Below are 17,767 nucleotides of genomic sequence, written 5' to 3'. Positions count from 1 at the left end.
ATAGTTCAATTTCTGATCAATGGCAATCCTCCTAGTGGAGGGTTTGGTGATGGTAATACCACTGAATGTCACAGAGGGGGGATGGTTAGATTCTCTCTTTTTGGAGTTGGTCATTGCCTACCCTTGATAACCTTACATCCCCTTGCTTATCAATAACCCATACACCAATGCCTTAAAAATTATTCAAAAATTATTTTCCACTGATTAGTCAGGAAGACAGTTCAAAAGACTCATCACTTCTGAAAGGAAAGTTTTTGCCACAGCCGTTTTAAATTAGTGACAACTTATTTTTAAACAGTGACGCATGTTTCTAGATTCTTTCAGAAGAGGAAACCTCCTAGAACCTGTCAACAGTTCTTAGGACTGTACACGTTTTAATCAAGCCACTGTTTTTACTCTTTGGCACTCGAGGATACAAGTCTTTCCTTAGAGAATAACCTGGCCATTCCAGGTATTAGTCTGGTAAATGTCCTCTGACTTACTTCTAAAGCATTTACTTCCTTCCTTAAATAAAGTGCCAACATTATATACAGTACTCCAGACGTTGCCCCAGCAGTGCTGTGTAAGACTAACCCGTAACCTCCCCACTTCTGCCTCCAGTGTCCCTTGTGATAAATGGTAACATTTTGTTAGCTTTCCTAATTACTTGCTGTATCTGCATACTTTGCAATATGTGCATGAGGGCACACAAATCCTTTTGCATCTCAGAGCTCTGCAATCTTTCATCAATGAGATAATACATTTCTTTTTTATTTTTCCTGACAAAATGGAGAATTTTACATTTTGCAACTTTATATTCCATTTTTCCCAATTTTTGTCTACTCACTTAACCTATTTATATCCCTTTGTCTCCTCCTTGTGTCATCTTCACAATTTCCTTTCCTGTCTATCTCTGTGTCATTGGCAAATTGACAACTATACCTTCTTGTCCCTTCATCCAAGTCATTGATATACATTGTAATGAATTGAGATCCCAGCACTGATTCTTGTGTCACACAGCTGTTTACATCTCACCAACTAAACACTCTGTCCTTTCTATTGGCCAGTCAACCTTCTACCATGCCACTACATAAACCTATACTATGAACTTTTATTTTTCACTATAAGCTTGCACCGGCAAGACCAGCACTTGTTGCCCATTTTAATTGCATTGAACTGAGTGACATGCTTGGTCATTTCAGAAGCTCAGATGGACTGTTATCAGATTCAATGATGATAGTCAAGGGCCACCTTAAATGAGACTAACCTAATAGGCCAGATTTATTAATTTTGAATTTAATCTTGTTGCTGTGGTGGGATTTGAACCTGCGTGCATTCACCTGGACCTCTGAAAGACTAGCCCAGTAAATTATTACCATACCACAAACAGAAACAGGAGTCAGCTGTACGGCCCCTCGAGTCTGCCTTCCATTCAACAGGATCATGCTTGATCTGATCTTCCTAATGTCCACTTTCCTGTGTTTTTCTTATAATCTTGATTTCCAACTGAGCAGGAATCTATCTCAACATTTAATACACACAAGGATTCTGTCCTACCTGTTCTCTGTGGCAAAGAGTTCTAAAGACTCAATCATCTGAGGGAAGAAATTCCTCCTCATCTTAGCCTTGAACTAACACCCCGTGATTCTGAGACTATGGTCCCTGGTCTTAGACTCTCACACAAGGGGAAAATCCTCTCAGAATACATGACTGATTAAAAGATGACATCTGATCCTCAGTACCTGATAGTAAATGGACCCTAATCCTCTTGTCAGGTCAGCATCATCCCAAAAAACAGCAATCATTGGTGGAGTTTGCAAATAAGAGTACTTGCTGAATGCCCAGAATGGAGTTGAGTACATATACTGCAGATAATCGTTGTTTCTTTGAAATGTAATCAGTCCATTATCTGAAAACTGTATAAAGGTATTTTATTACATTGGTTATTACAATTAATTGTTAATCGATAGGATAACATTATACGACTGCGTTAAATAAATGGTATTTCTAATGTGAATTATTGTGCTATTTACATTCATTCTCAGAGCTCTACTAATGTTATTATCAATGAAATGGCATACCCAAAGCAAGAAAAAATATTCTGTATTTTTATTATATTTCCTAACTGCATATATCCTTTATGGAATAATGTGCGCTAACCGTGGTTCAGTTCAAACAATGAGTGCTAGTGGGTTAAATTCCCATTAAGTAAAAATGTGGGGACCAATCCACATTTCATTTGTGCCTATTTAGATTATCAGCTTAGATGATTGGCAAACCCCTTAAATAGGAGCATTTGCTGATATTTTCATCCTCCTAACTTGAGAAAAGTAACAAACAACAAAAAGTACCACCTGGATTTCAAACACCCAAGTGACTGTAACAGATTGAAACTGGCTCTTCCTCATCTGTTTCACTCAATTCATATTAAGAAATGCTGTTATGGGAAGGTCATGCTTATTTCATATTTTAGCTCTGAAATAAATCATTAAAATATATTCCATAGGAAATAGCAATTATACTGTGGTGAACTTCTTGAATTTTTTCTTTATTCTTTCACGGAATGTGGGCATTTCTGGCTAGGCCAGTATTTATTTCCCATCCCTTGCACTGAAGGAAGTTAAGAATTAACCACATTGCTATAGATCTGGGGTCATAAGTAGGCCAGAGCCAGTAAATGAAGGCAGATTTCCCTCATAAAGGACATGAGTGAACCAGCTGTCTTTTTATGACAATCGTCATATGCCCGTCATTAGGCAATTTTTAATTCCAGATTTGGAATTGAATTCAAACTTCACCAGGACTACAGGGCATAATCAGAAAGCCTGCCCACCCATAAGATGGGGAAAAGGTAAGGGTTTATACAGGGAGATGGTGCGCTGACAGCTGCATTGATTTTATGCACTCCTCTGCCTTCAACGATGCTGCTGGGGGCTAAGATTTAAGGAACAGTTTGTGCTGAAATGAACTAAGGAAGGCTTTATACTAAGACAAATTTTGAGAAAGGAGAATATTTGACATACATATAATTTGTAGTAAAATGCATCATCAAAGGGAAAACCCTGTGGAATGTTAATAACTGGAGAGTTGAAATCTTGACTTTCCCCGACAAGTTTCACATCTCCAAAATCTAGTCCATAGTTAAATAGTCGTTTCTCTAAGGAAAGAAAAACATAATTAGCACACTTGCATCATTTGTAATCCAACAGAGTTAATGTTTATTTCCAAAGAATAAGCTGATGACTTGACCGTATTTTTAGTTTGTACCCATGTAACTACTGATGTTAAAGTATGTGGAGTGAATGCTACATAATAGCTAAAAACCTATATGTCAAAAAATAATTCAAAGGCTCACACCAGTATATAAAGTGTTATTTAAGGGTATTTCCTGGGTAAATCTGGAGTAAAAGCTACACCACCTGGCATTCCTTTTCTATCTTTTTAACACCGATTTGAACCCTTCATGATTAATATTAATGAATTGTAAAAACAGGAAAAAAGAACATATGATACTTGTGTGTAAAATCAGGAGAATGTGGCATTTAGTTAAAAGGCCAAGGCTAATTATTGATTTCAATGCATCAAAATTCAAGTACATTTTACAACGGGCAACTACCCATTCTGTCACATCTATCCTTCAATTTTGTTTTTTTTAAACTTTTCCCTGTAAGCAAGCCAGCTAGTTTTGTTTAAAACACAGTAAATTTTATTTGCAAAATATGTGTGTACTGGAATTAAATACAAAAATTGCTACAAGAGAATAATGCAGCATTTGGAGAGTGGCTGGGCAACAAAGAAATTGCTTCGTAACCACCCGAGCAGAGCAGAAAGAACTTGCTACAAAGAAAATGACTCCACAGAAGCTGGTGTCCCAACAGCAAGCCATCCCTTCTTTAAATATTGAAAAGTCCTTGACACTGATTCAGCTCCCTCAGAGCCAGCTCTCAGAGTGAACAGAATATGTGGCACTCCTGCTTATTATCAGTCAGGCTGGGCTCCCTGATTGGACAAAATTAACAGTCCCAATCAGGGAACTCATATCCTGTGAGGTCCACCTGGCTGACCACATTACAATCATTACAGATATAAGAGGGATAGTGGAGCAAGCCAAAGAGATTAAAAAGTTAAAAAGCTTATCATCTGACATGAATATTTTTAATGTTCAGCGGATCATGCGTGTTTCTTTCCTGCACAGCTTCTCACATGTTCTTGGTGCCAATGAGAAATGTCCCTGATGGACAGGCAAGATATCAATGAAAGCAGTCCGTCCACTGCAAGTGGGCAGCTATAGACATGCATCTAGCCTGCCACAAATGTGAAAACCTGAACAGCAAACTCCATTTTGAAGATTTTAACAAGTCACCATATCCTGAATCTCAAGGAAAGCTGTAGGCTTAGATGAGATTCCAGGAGAAGCTTATACATCTGAGGGCACCAACTAAGCAACTAGCTGACAACTATACCCCAGAATGTGAGATTCCTATGGGGATCAAGTGTGGCACAATTGTTCGCTTGTCCAAAGGGAAAGGACAACAAATAGTGTGTGATAACCAGAAGAATTTTGCTGCTTCATAGCTGGTAAGCCTCTAGCAAAAGTTTCATTCAACAAGTTGAGCTACATGACAATATAACCGCCAGAAAGCTAAAAAGGGTTCAGGTAATGCGGAAGAACTTGTAAAGTTATCATTTAGCAATTACACGAGAAATGCCAAACCACAGCTAGAATCCTATTGCACAATTGTTGAACTGACACAGGTTTTGATAAAGTCAGTTGAGACCTTGTGGATGCCTTGATAGAGCCTCAAATCTGATATGGTATTTTTGCGATGGAGTTATAGCCAGAGCCACTGACTGTGGTGAATACTCTGACAATCTTGGATGTAAAAATTGGTGTGAAACAAAGGTCTGTCGTGGCCTCTGTGCTGTTCAGCATACTCTTGGCTACCATGTTTTCCAAGCCATTAGATGGAAATGTTGATGGAAGATACATCCTTCATAGGCAAGCTCCTCAACCTGAAGTGACTGAAATTCTCAACTGAGAAATGATGAAACAAACTGTTGTTTGTCAATAATTGTGCTCTTGTGTCACACTGTGAGGTTGGCCTTAAAAGGTTCATGAACTGTTTTTAAAAAGTGATTGGTTGTCATGGCTAATTATCAACATAAGGCGATTTTCCTCCAATCACCAACAAATCCTGACCATAACGAGATGCTGGAACTGTTAATGGCACACCTTGTAGATAACTTCACCTATCTCAGAATTATAACATCTAGAAGAGTTTGCATTGACAATGAAATGGGCGATAAAACTGCCCAAGCAAGGTCAGTATTTATTCATTTACACAACTGATAGTTTTCATAGCAGCTTTATACATTACATAATCTCTCTTATTTCTGTAAGAAATAGACGACATTCTCCAAACACACTAAGCAGTTGGACCAATTCCACATGAAAATCCTTTGGAACGTCATGGGCATCAAATAGAAGGTAACAATGCCCAACACTGAGGTACTTCAAAAAAATCAGAACTGTCTGGAATTGAAGCACTGTTGAGAGCCCAGCTTGGTTACTGTGGACATGAAGTATCCAATATTGAAGATAAAATTACCAATGCAATCAAGTACTCACAATGTAATCTTGGATGCCACCTGAACGGCAGGACAGAATTTAGGTTTGATGGCTTTTTCAAAGTGAATCTCAAGAAATGTGGCTTGCACAATATAAACTTGAGCAAAAATACACAAGAAAGAACTACCTGAGGAACAATGTGAAGTACTGGTACTCTTACCTTTGTGCAGCAAACGTATGCGGCAGTGAAGGACAAAGGACAAAGAGCAATGTTTTAAATGGTTGACTCCTTACTCAGATTATTCCCTCTGGTCCTGGATTCTCCAACAATGGGAAACAACCTTTCAACCTCCACTCTATTAAAGCCCCTAAGTACCTGATCTATTTCAATAAGGCCTCTTCACATTCTTCTAGACTACAATGAATATTAGACCAACTTATTCAGGTATTTTTATCAGCAATCTATTCAGCGATGTTATGACCCACCACGGAAGTAGGTGGGACTTTAATCTTGGTCCGGAAGTACGGTGGCTCAGTGATTAGCAAGCACGGTGGCTCAGTGGTTAGCAAGCACAGTGGCTCAGTGGTTAGCACTGCAGCCTCACGGCATCAGGGATCCGGGTTTGATTCCCGCCTTGGGCAACTGTGTGGAGTTTGCACATTCTCCCCGTGTCTGCGTGGGTTTCCTCCGGGTGCTCCGGTTTCCTCCCACAGTCCAAAGATGTGCAGGTTAGGTGGATTGGCCGTGCTAAATTGCCCGTAGTGTTTAGGGGTGTGTGGATTATAGGGGGACGGATCTGGGTCGGATGCTTCAAGGGGCGGTGTGGACTTGTTGGGCCGAAGGGCCTGTTTCCACACTGTAGGGAATCTAATCTAATGAGTAGGGACGCTATCACTGTGCCACAAGAACTCTCCCAACCTACTCAATCTTCCCTCATTTGAAATCCCTCCATAACCAGAATTAACATAGTAAACCTTCTCTGTTCTGCCTCTAATGCTAGCATATCTTTTCAAAGATGAGTGAACCAAAACGGTTCACATTATTCCAGCTATGGTCTGGTGGGTGCCTTGCATAGTTTTAGCAAAATCACTCTACTTCTATTCTCCATTCCCTTTGAAATAAAAGCCAGTATTCCATGTGCTTTCTCAATTTCCCAATGAATTTTCAAAGCCAGCTTTTGTGGTTCATGCATAAGAGTCCCAAAATCCTTTTGTTCTGTGGCTTTCTGCATACTTTCCTCATTCAAATGACATTTGTCTTTCTATCCTTCCTGCTGAAATGCATAGTCTTGAATTTTCCCATCTTATATTCCATCTGGCAAGTTTTTGTCCACTGACTCCACCTATCTACAGCCCTCTGACTTTATTAATTTCACCATTTGCCTTTACATTTTTGTGTCGTGTGCAAACTGGGCAATTGTAGATTCACTTCCATCATCATTAATATATTTTATAAAGAATTGTGGCCCAGCACAGATCTCTATGACACTCACTAGTTACAGGTTGCCACCCAAAAAATAGCTCTTTATCCCAATTCTGTCTTCTGTCAGTTAGCCAATCCTCTATTCACAATAACACCATTCCTGACTCTAGAGGCTGTTAATTTATTAAGTACCCTTATGTCCAGTAATTTGTGAAACATCTTCTGAAAATCCAAATATAATAGATTTATTGGTTCTGCATTATCTATCCCACTTGTTACCTTTTCAAATAACTCAAATAAATTTGTCAGACATGATTTCTCCTTTATAGGCTGAGCTGATTCTGCTTGATATTATGTATTTCTTAATGTTCTGTTATTACGACTTCTGTGATAGACCCAAACATTTTCCCAATGATAGATATTAAGGAACTGGCCAGAGTTGTCGCTTGACTGTTTCTTTGTGTTTCTGAATATCGGTATTATTTCAACAGTTTTCCACATTGATGTTTAATAAAATCATTTTAGTCAGCATGTATTTCTGTACCTTTACAAATGAAGCCATCACCTTCATATCCTTCTTTGCAAGAACATGTGTAGGATCCAAATACATTGTTACATATTCCAGCACTCTGATCACATCTGTGTAAGCCATGTGAACACTCATCAACATCTGGTCAATAGAAAAAAAAATATGTTTGCAATATATCAAACTAATTCTCTATGTATCAATCTATTTAATAACGACAGTCAATATAATATTTTATTTGTATTTTGTAATAATTCATATGTATTGTTAGATTTTTAATAGCAATTGATAATTTACGGAATAAGGATGCCAACACGTCAATGCAATGAGGAATAATTAATATTTTTGACAAGGTGTTTTAGCTTTGAAGTGACCTATTTCTCAATGTACTATTTCCTTCTGATCTTTAGATCGCTCCAAACAACACATTAGTTTGTGCCAATTTTTTTTATTTTAGAAGTACCATTTACAGTATATGGGTGTTGTTGACTAGATCAGTATTTACTGTTCGAAGTACAATTAATCAATCACATTGCTCTGGGTCTGGATGCACATTTAGATCAGACCAGGCAAGGGGAGCTGTTACCTTCCCTAAAGGACATTAGTGAGCCAGATGGGTTTTTCCTAACAATGGTTTTATATTGAATTCAAATTCCACCATGGCAAGATTTGAACATGGGTCCCTCAGAACATTACTTGAGCTTTTAGATTAGTAGCCCAGTGATAATTCCAACAGGTCATCATTTCCTCAGCCAATATTACTTTTCGTTTCTCATCGGTTCTTTGGAATGAAATCCAATTCCCTTTTCTCGCTTCCCACAGTAAAAATGTGAGGTTTAAAATTCTACGTGTCTATTATATTGGCTACAATGACTGAAACTTATTTTGACTACATGCCAGTTAAATTGAGTGTTTTGGGGGTTTTATTGTTGTTAAGTCTAGTGTGTTTTCTCATCAAATCTTACCAAATTTATCTCATTAATTATCTACCCCATCCCATTGCAAACATCTCATCTGATTCCAGCCCACCTGACCATGCACTACTAGCAGAACAATTCACCATTGCTGATATTTCCTGGAAATGCCCAGTGATCTTGAGACCTATGCCATGTTTAAAAGCCTATTGTAAGCAGTCCAGAGCCAATCTGCATAATTCATGATATTTTCCACAGTCTTCATAGACAAGAAAAATGTGGTGCCCCAAAGGGGCCTTAGTCACCACGGTGCAGTCCTGGGCTAGGAGAAAGTCCACATTGGCATCAGACCATGTCAGTGTAGTCTAAAGTTGCCATAGGGTTAAAGTAGTTTAAACTAACTGCAAGCATATCCAGGAATGTAGAAAGAAGGTCAATGACCACCTTCACTCTGCCAGGATAAGTGCAACAATACCATCTCCAGTACCTCACCTCCATCTCTCTCTGCTACTAAACCCACTTCTTACCAAGTTCCATGCTCTGCATCTGAAACATCTTCCCTCTATCACTGTCAACCACCCCAACTTCAATACCACTAACTCTACTTGCCCTCTGTGCTACCATCTCACCCTCTTGGGACACCTACCCATCTGCACCAAAAGTAACAGCTCTGCCACCCACTTTCATCTCCCTTAATACCTGCTTTTCTCTCATTACTAAAGAAAAACTGCTTACAAAAGGATAGGAAATGTCAAGAAGGGTGGTGGGATGACCAACTTGCTCCTTACTCCTCATGTGGGGAACATCCCAACTCTGACCATGTCTAAGCCCCTAGACTGATATCAAAAGCTGTCCTTGATTCCCTGGGCTTGGCTGAGTCCCATGATGAGCTTTCTCAGAGACTTAGAGCTTTCTGAGCATTCTTAGAGGCTGGGAACAAATTGATTGCCAATGGTTCTCAAAATGGTGTGCATGTGGCTGATACGCATGGAGCGTGCTCTTAGATGTTGATGCCCAGCATCCAACCTGAAGGCCGTTCAGAGAAAATAATGAGCTGAAGTCAGCAGGTATCCATTTTGATTTTAATGATGAAAATTGATGCCTAGCTTGTTTGGCACATTTGGTAAAAGAGGAAGCTAAAAATTAATAGATAGAATTATTGAGGTTTAATTCCCCTAACTGGCAGCTCACGCTTGTGAGCAAGAAACCAGCTTGCCACTTGGTGAAATCATAAAAGATCCAGTGAGCTTCTCCTGACATCGAGCACTGCCTCACTGGAATCTCATCTGATTCTGCCATATGCCTCAACATAGCACTTGTCACCGAGAGCGTCAAAAGATTCTGTCATAAATATCCTTTCTAACATACTTTGTCATCATGCAAGATATTACACAGTCATACCAACTTATTCTGTTTTCTTCTTGTACATAATTATTTGACTAACATAAGATGTAATCCCTTTTAACTATGGAAAATTTTCCTGGAAAAAGTTCTAAATGTAATACGAAAAATTAATTTTCGGGCTAGAAAAATCATTCAACCATTATGCCTAGTAATGTGATAACAGCTCAGTATCTCATAAAAATCAATTTTTCAGTGCCTTTTAAAGTAGCATTAAGACTGAAGATAATGTGCAAAAAGTTGAAGTTCATTGACATTCAGTAGATCTGTGATAATGACAGCAGCTCCCTATGCAGAGACAAGGCATCATTGACTGGAACTTATGTTTTCAGCATTTAGCTGTGGACATGTGGATGCCTGTTGTTACTGCCATTTTGCATTGTAAGCACAGTGAGAGCAGAAAATTCTTCTGTCATTGTTATCGGAAGTTTAGGTCCACACATTTATTCAATTGGATTATGTATTTATCATATTTTATTTACTTAAATTATTAAACAAGATGCAAATTAAACCAACTATTTCCCACACTGTACCTGTGTTGCAGTTTTTGCCTTCCCAATTATCAAGACACCAGCAACGGTAATCATTAATACGGTTCTGGCAGAATCCATTATTTTGGCATGGCTTGCTGGCACAGTTGTTAATCACTGTATTTAGAAGAGAAAGTAAATTAGAGTAATTTTTAAATTATGTCAAATTCGTAGTAGATTTGCCAGAGAGAGGTTTTTTCTGTGAAAAAAAATCAGATCCTGTTTAAGACTACTTTATTTAAATTGCTCTTCACATGATGTGATAATTAAATCTCCTTCTTCCCTCATTAGTAATGTGATATCCTATATATCTATTGTAATGTACTGAAATTACATATATAAATCACCTTGTTCACAGAGTTGGCCAGTATAGCCAGGCAAACAGTTACAGGAAAAGGCATTTATAGAATCTTCACAGGTGGCTTCATTCCAACATGGTAGGCTTAAGCATTCATCAATATCTGGAAGAAACAAAGTAATTAAAACATTGAAACAACCAATTGGTAAAATGTGATTACAGAATTCACTTGCAAACAGAATATCCACAGTGCCCACAACTTACACCATACTTGCTTACCAAGTCCAGTTGAATTGATTGGACAAATGATCCAAACAAATCTCAGCTCCATAAAGGTCAATTGAAAAGATTCTGCTTATAACATAATGGCCCAAAATTTGCTTTTAACATAATGACGACACATACCAGGCTTGCTATCACTTATATGACTAAACAACGAAGTTTAATAGTTATAGACCATCATTTACATGCACTAACAGCAGCTTATTGAAATCCATTAAATGTTGTGAACAACAAAAACAGAAGTTGCTGGAAAAGCTCAGCAGGTCTGGCAGCATCTGTGAAGAAAAAAATCAGAGTTAATGCTTCGGGTCCAGTGACCCTTCCTTAGAATAATGCATTGTGAAGATACTGTGCTTGAATTATAAACACAAAGTAAACTCACCACAGAAAGTTAAATCAAGCCAGTTCAAGTGTTAAATACTGTCTACCAACCTCCCAGGTACTGAAAATGAACTATTGTAGGTGTGGATTCTATTCCTTATACCTACTTAATCTTTTATCTTCCTGCATTTATCATGTATTTCTCTTTTTTAGCTAGCTTTTGATTTTGAATTTACCCATTTTAATTTGTGCTTCTTTCTCGATCATTACGCTGTTAATCATACAAACCAGAGCTACTTGCCCTGTTCAGTCACCATCCAGCTGCTTTGTGAAGAGTGTCACATCATTTCTATTTCCGATTTTAAGCATGAAATAGACTGGAGCATATGTAGCTAACAGTAGACTCTTTATTTGCCATACCACAGCAAGATTTGAATCAAAGGTGACCATGTTTGCTACTTTGAACAGTTCATTTAGATCTTTTCACTGCTTAACCACTGTATTTGCTGATTTACAAACTGGACTACAACAGCTTTCTACCTGTGTGTTTGCTATCGATTAGAGATTTCTGTACCAAGCTATTCTAGGTTAAAGTAGAATTCTATGGTTGCAAAAGTATTGATATCAGAGATTAAAGCATCTCAGAATTATGCATGGATTGCATGTTTTAAAGCTAGATCATGCTTGTGGAAGGAAATGCATGTTCTGAAGTTGCTTGATTTGGTCTCAGTGGGATAAATGGTCATGAATTAAAGTACATTTAATGTTTTGGGTCTATTTAGTAAAGTTTAGTTAAGCTATACATTTTATTGTTAGTTTTAAACACAAGGCATGAGTTGTTTCTAATGTAATTAGAGATTATTTTTACCATCCATCATGAGTAAGTCATGTTAACACATAATATTCATAAAATGTATGTTCAATTTGTTTAACTTGTGACTCTCACTATTCCTAAACAGTTCCTGCATTTCAAGATATATGATGTACATGTATTTGTAATATGGCAGAACTCTAGACAGTTCTTCATATATCTTTTAAAGCATTTCTTTTAAACCACATAAAGCACAACAAAATTCCAAACATATTGAATACCGATTTCATATCATCATCCCAAGAAATCTCCCTAACGTTTGCATTGATGTTTCCAACAGTCTACCCCACAGTATGGTGTTGGGCCACATTAACAGCTGAACGTCCTGAATGGAATGTGGCACAGCCAGAGGTGGAGTGGAGTTCCAAGGAATTTGAACTTTCTAACGCAAATTGCATGTGAATTACCAAATTATCATCACATATAAAATAATTAAACTGAATAATATCTTCTCACCATTGCAGATTCTGCCTGTTTCATCTAAAAAGTATCCAACGTCACAGTAACATGTAGGCTGTTCGGAGTCTGGGTCAATGAAACATTTTCCATTCGTACAATTTAGTGTGCAGGAATCAAGAGCTACAATAACAAAGACAGAATAAATTGATGAAAGTGTTTTTACATTAGAGATCTTTTAAACTTTCCTGAGACATATCCAACACAATGTATAATATCTCAGAATCACTAAGAATCATTCCATTGTTTTACTGTGCGACTGATAGCTTGTCTTTAAACAGCAATTTATCTTGACAAGCCGTGTAAATTTCCTTTCTTTTCAGTAATTATCAAAGGCATTTCTGTTGAACACTTTTCAATATCATGTGGGAACTGAGCAGAATCATTAACTTCATTTGCTCATTCAATGTTGTCCCTTATTTTATCAAAATACAGGGATGGAATAATTTGCTGGTGGGCCCACAGTTATGACTCCATTCATGACTCCATGAGTAAAGGGTTAGTTTTTGCTAAACAATGAAGATTAGATTAAACTAGATTATGTCTACATGAACATCCATGAAACCTTTGATAAAGTTCTGCTTGGTAGACTGGTTAGAAAAGTTAGATCACATGGGAGTCAGGGACAGCTTGCCAACTGGATACAAAATTGACTTGATGGCTGGAGACCTTTGGTGGCGGTGGAGGTACAGTATGATTTTTCCAACTGGAGGCCTGTGATCAGCGGAATTCCGCACAGATTGGAGCTGGGTTCACTGCTTTTCGTCAGTTATATAAATAATTTGGATGAGAATATAGGAGGCATGTTTAGTAAGTTTGCAGATGGCACCAAAATTGGTTGTACAATGGACAATGATGTAAGTTATCTAAAATTACAAAGGGATCTTGATCAACTGGCCCAATGGGTTGAGGAGAGGCAGGTGGAGTTTAATTTGGATAAATGTGAGGTATTGCATTTTGGTAAAACGAACAAAGGTAGGACTTATACAGTTAATGGTAAGGCTTTGGGTGGTGCTGTTGAACAGAGAGACCCAGCAGTTCAGATACATTGTTCTTTGAAAGTTGTGTTTCAGGTAGACAGGGCAGTTAAGAAGATATTTAGCATGCTTGGCATTATTGCTCAGACCATTGAGTATAGGAGTTGGGATGTCATGTTGAGATTGTACAGGATGTTGGTGAGGCCACTTTTGGAGTACTGTGTTTAGTTCTGGTTGCTATGCTGTAAGAAGTATATTATTAAATTGGAGAGGGTCCAGAAATGATTTAAAAGAATATTGCTGGGACTGGAAGGTTTGCGTGAGAAGGAGAGTCTGAATAGGCTGGAACTTTTTTACTGGAGCATAAGAGGTTGGGGGTGACCTTTAGAGGTTTAAAAAATTATGACGGGCAGAGATAAAGTGAATCACAAATGTCATTTCCCTAGGGTTGGGAAGTTTAAAACTAGAAGATACATTTTTAAGGCAAGAGGCGAAAGATTTAAAAGGGACCTGAGGGGCTACTTTTTCACACAGTCGGTGGCTCATATGTGGAAGAACTGCTTCAGGCACTGGTGGGGGCAGGTACAGTTACAATATTTAAAAGACATTTGGATAGGTATGTGAATAGGAAAGGTTTAGAGGGATATGGACCAAATGCAGGCAAGTGGGACTAGTGTAATTTGGGAAACTTGGTCAGAATGGCAGTTCATTTGACAGGTGTCCCTTCCGTTGGACTTGATACCAACTACTTAATCACCTCTGAATACTTTCTATGCCCTCTGACTGTATTAAAGTCTGGTCAGATTTGAGGCCACTTTTGAGATATGTGAAGTAGTCCCTTGATTGATTGCACCAAGTATATATCATCATTTGAACCTGAATTTTTTTGTGAAGGCCTCATTTCAATTTAATGTGTCAATGAAGGCTCCTGCTAATTTAACCATGTCGCAAATGTAGAAATGTAATCATTGATGTATTAGTAGTAAATTTAATATGTGGTACCAGTAAAAGCATGCAACCTTTCATTTGTCTACTGTATTGAAACACTAATAAGGAGAAAGAGGATATTTCTTGCTGTTTCTTCCTCTTACCTGTACAAGTTTCATTGTCTGAACTTAATATGAAGCCTCTTTCACAACTGCATTCATAGCCTCGACTATCTTCGAACTTACAACGTTCAATGCAGATCTGTTCACATCGATTTTCTCCATTGCTACATTCATCTGCATCTAAGTTTAATATTACAATTTTTAAACGCATTAGTAACTGAGTTTTTACCTCCATAAATTTTCTTTTGTTATTCTCCCCTCCTGAAGGCATGAATCATTGTGTATGTGAATCATAGATTCTGACCACATTCTGGATGCTCTGAATTTCCTTCCTCTTACTAGCACAACCACAGCTATTCTGCCAACTGCTTGTAAATACCAGCAGGTAAAAATCAAACGACGATCCCATTTCCCTCCTGGCTGCTCCTGTCTCCTCCACTTGTCAGGAGCACCATGTGAACCAAAGCATTATGTGAAATGACCCTGTATGTGACACATGGAGAAGGAGGATCTAATAGAAGCTGTCTTTCTGCCTAACTGCTAACCTGACAAATGTTTCTGACACAGAATCCTGAAGACAACACGCTGTTGTAGAATTTGAAAATTGCTGGAAAAACTCAGCAGTTGTGGCACATCTGTGAAGAAAAACCAGAGTTAACATTTCCGATCCACTGACTCTTCATCAGAACTTGGTATTCCAAAGATGTGTCACTGGACCTGAAACATTAACTCTAATTTCGCTCCGCAGATACTGTCAGAGCTTGGTGAAAGAGGTAGGCTCTAAGGAGCAGCTTAATAAAGAAAGAGAAAGATTTATGGAGGTCATTATCCTAGTTAGGCTGAGGCAGCTGAAGTATGGCCACTGACACTGGAGCAATTACAATGTGAGATGTACAAACTGAAGAACCCGCACAAGCTGAAGGACAACATTAACAATGTTAGATTGGTTGAATGAAACAAAGGTGCTAAAATGTAAATGCAAGTATATAGTCAGTAATTCTAGACATTTGATTTTACCTTATTTAATGTGATGCCGTGCAAGTTTTCCTCAGTTAATATCTAAACTCGGGCTTGGACACTGAACAATTACATCTGTTTGGATTTAAATTAAATTGCAGGAGTAGTGCAGAGACCCCATGTTCAAATGATTAAATGAGAAATAATGTAAGAGTGATTTTCACAAACAGAGCAATCAATGCTGCAGAGTGATGCTACTGCAAACCACAATGAATTAGAGAAAAATCAAGATGCAGTAACGGAATTATTGTCTGTAGCCACTGAAAAGCCAAATTGTCTAACTGGTTTCTGATGCATTTTGTAATGAAAAGTCAATTTTGACATTTTAATTTGGAGGCAGTTGCCCACATACCTTCATGAATTTTTAATTGTTCTTGCAGTATATATTGCTCATAAACTGAAAGGTTAACAAAGCATTCAGAAAATGTCTTACTGTGCTTTTTTTATAGCCTGTAGCTATCAATGTTTCTGTACAGCAGTACAGAATGACTCATAACTTTTTCAAGAGGGTTCAACAGAGCTTAATTATTTACAGCATAAGAATGCGTAGCTTCAGGATATTGTTTGAACTACATGTCTCCCGCTCTTAAATGTCTTGTGGTGAACATGAGCAATGACTTTTCACCACTAGCTAATTTTCATTTGACACTCTAAAATATTATATCAATATTTTAATTGATTAAAGAACATGGTTAGTGATTTTGATTCTTGGATTCAATAAAAATTTGACTATTTAAAAGATTAAGTGACAATTAATTCTAGAATTTTCAATTTTGATGCAATTTTAATGATTGCTTATGGAGCTATAGTAGTATCCTTAGTCATGTCTTATTGCAGAATCAATATAATTAGCCTTTGCTACATGTTTGAGAGTTGATTTGGATTTCAGTTGGTAGGAATGGGATTGTTGTTACAACAACTGGAGCCAGATGAAGCAAAATAGGTCATACATTAAAGGCTAACAGCATGGCACTTATAATTTTATACTCAAATTACCAAATATATAATTATTTCCAAAACAAACTCAAGCTCAAGTGCAACCTCTCAAGACTTTGGATTTGCAGTAAGCACTGCAGTTACTTTTCACTAAGTAGTGTTTTAGTTTCTCAGGTATTATTTCCTAAATTAGAGGAATATAAAGTGGTTCTTAAAAGTGGTGTAAAAACTGAATTTTCATGACCAACAATTATTGCTTTACTTCATTGATGCTGTCATGCTGGTGCTTTACTAAAAGAGATCCATATCATGGTTATGGAAAGCCACCTTAAGACCACATATGTGCATTTGGTTTTCACATTAACTCACTGATTTGTTCTTGGATTTTTCCCTGGGTAACTGAGGTCACCTTATTTCTTGACATCATAGCCCCAAATTCCACATTATATGGCAATTGGGGCTCCAAACCCTTAGGTCAGAAAATATTAAACTTGCATTACATCAATTTTGACAATTTTACCTGTAGTAACATTCAAAGTTCTTGTCAGAATTGCACTGGTTTTGCTGATGAGGTGAACATTGACTGTGTAGGTTTGACCTGGGCTGAGACCGAATAAGCTGCACGTGTTGTTGTGGAAGTTGAGAATGCAGAGCAAACCTCCAATTTCAGATGATTTCTCAATGTTGTAGCCTCCACATATTTCAGAGGTATTGTCTGACCACTTCAAGGTGAAACTTGTGTTTTTGATGCTTTCTGCTGAGATGACTCCAAGGTCTAAAGCAAAATGTAAGGTAAGCAACAAAGATTATGATATAAAATTGAAGAACCATCCCATAATTAGAAATAATGTATTGTGAAGATCTGTGCATTTAATATCTGTATTTTCCCTGTGACAGATCTAACTTTACAAGGCATCACTTCTTCAGAAGTATAAAATTTATTTAAAAGAACAAATAAAAATACCAGGCTTTCCTATTAACTTTCTGCCTAGTTGAATTATTAAATTGCTTTCTTCTCAAGGATTAGAGTTACCAACAACTCTTAACTGTGCATTCTTTCATTTAAATTCATCAACATCAATCATGGCTCTCATAATTGTAGTTCCCCTCTTGGATCCATTGTGGTGCGAAATTTATGTTTGTTTTAAGTTGTGCATGGGAAATTGTGTCTCACTAACTTCACTGAGGTTTTAGAAGACGTGATAAAGAAGATTGATG

At 37.6% G+C, this 17,767-nt stretch overlaps 1 protein-coding gene across 6 annotated transcripts in view; it reads right to left on the bottom strand.

The window, feature by feature from the left end:
• The window catches only part of LOC125457487 (mucin-4-like), a 165,982-nt gene that overhangs the window by 56,119 nt on the left and 92,096 nt on the right, over positions 1–17,767 (bottom strand). For all 6 annotated transcript variants that reach the window (XM_059651135.1, XM_059651134.1, XM_059651137.1 and 3 more), the window contains 8 exons: positions 17,070–17,324; positions 14,639–14,776; positions 12,571–12,693; positions 10,690–10,803; positions 10,346–10,459; positions 7,516–7,641; positions 3,003–3,136; positions 1,722–1,895 (listed from right to left, as the gene is read on the bottom strand). In XM_059651135.1, the coding sequence (XP_059507118.1) occupies positions 1,722–1,895; positions 3,003–3,136; positions 7,516–7,641; positions 10,346–10,459; positions 10,690–10,803; positions 12,571–12,693; positions 14,639–14,776; positions 17,070–17,324 (1,178 nt within the window). The remainder of the gene's footprint in view (positions 1–1,721; positions 1,896–3,002; positions 3,137–7,515; positions 7,642–10,345; positions 10,460–10,689; positions 10,804–12,570; positions 12,694–14,638; positions 14,777–17,069; positions 17,325–17,767) is intronic.

This window comes from Stegostoma tigrinum, chromosome 14 (genome assembly GCF_030684315.1).
Source record: "Stegostoma tigrinum isolate sSteTig4 chromosome 14, sSteTig4.hap1, whole genome shotgun sequence".
Classification (NCBI taxonomy): domain Eukaryota; kingdom Metazoa; phylum Chordata; class Chondrichthyes; order Orectolobiformes; family Stegostomatidae; genus Stegostoma; species Stegostoma tigrinum.
This window is presented reverse-complemented; position numbering and strand designations above follow the sequence as displayed.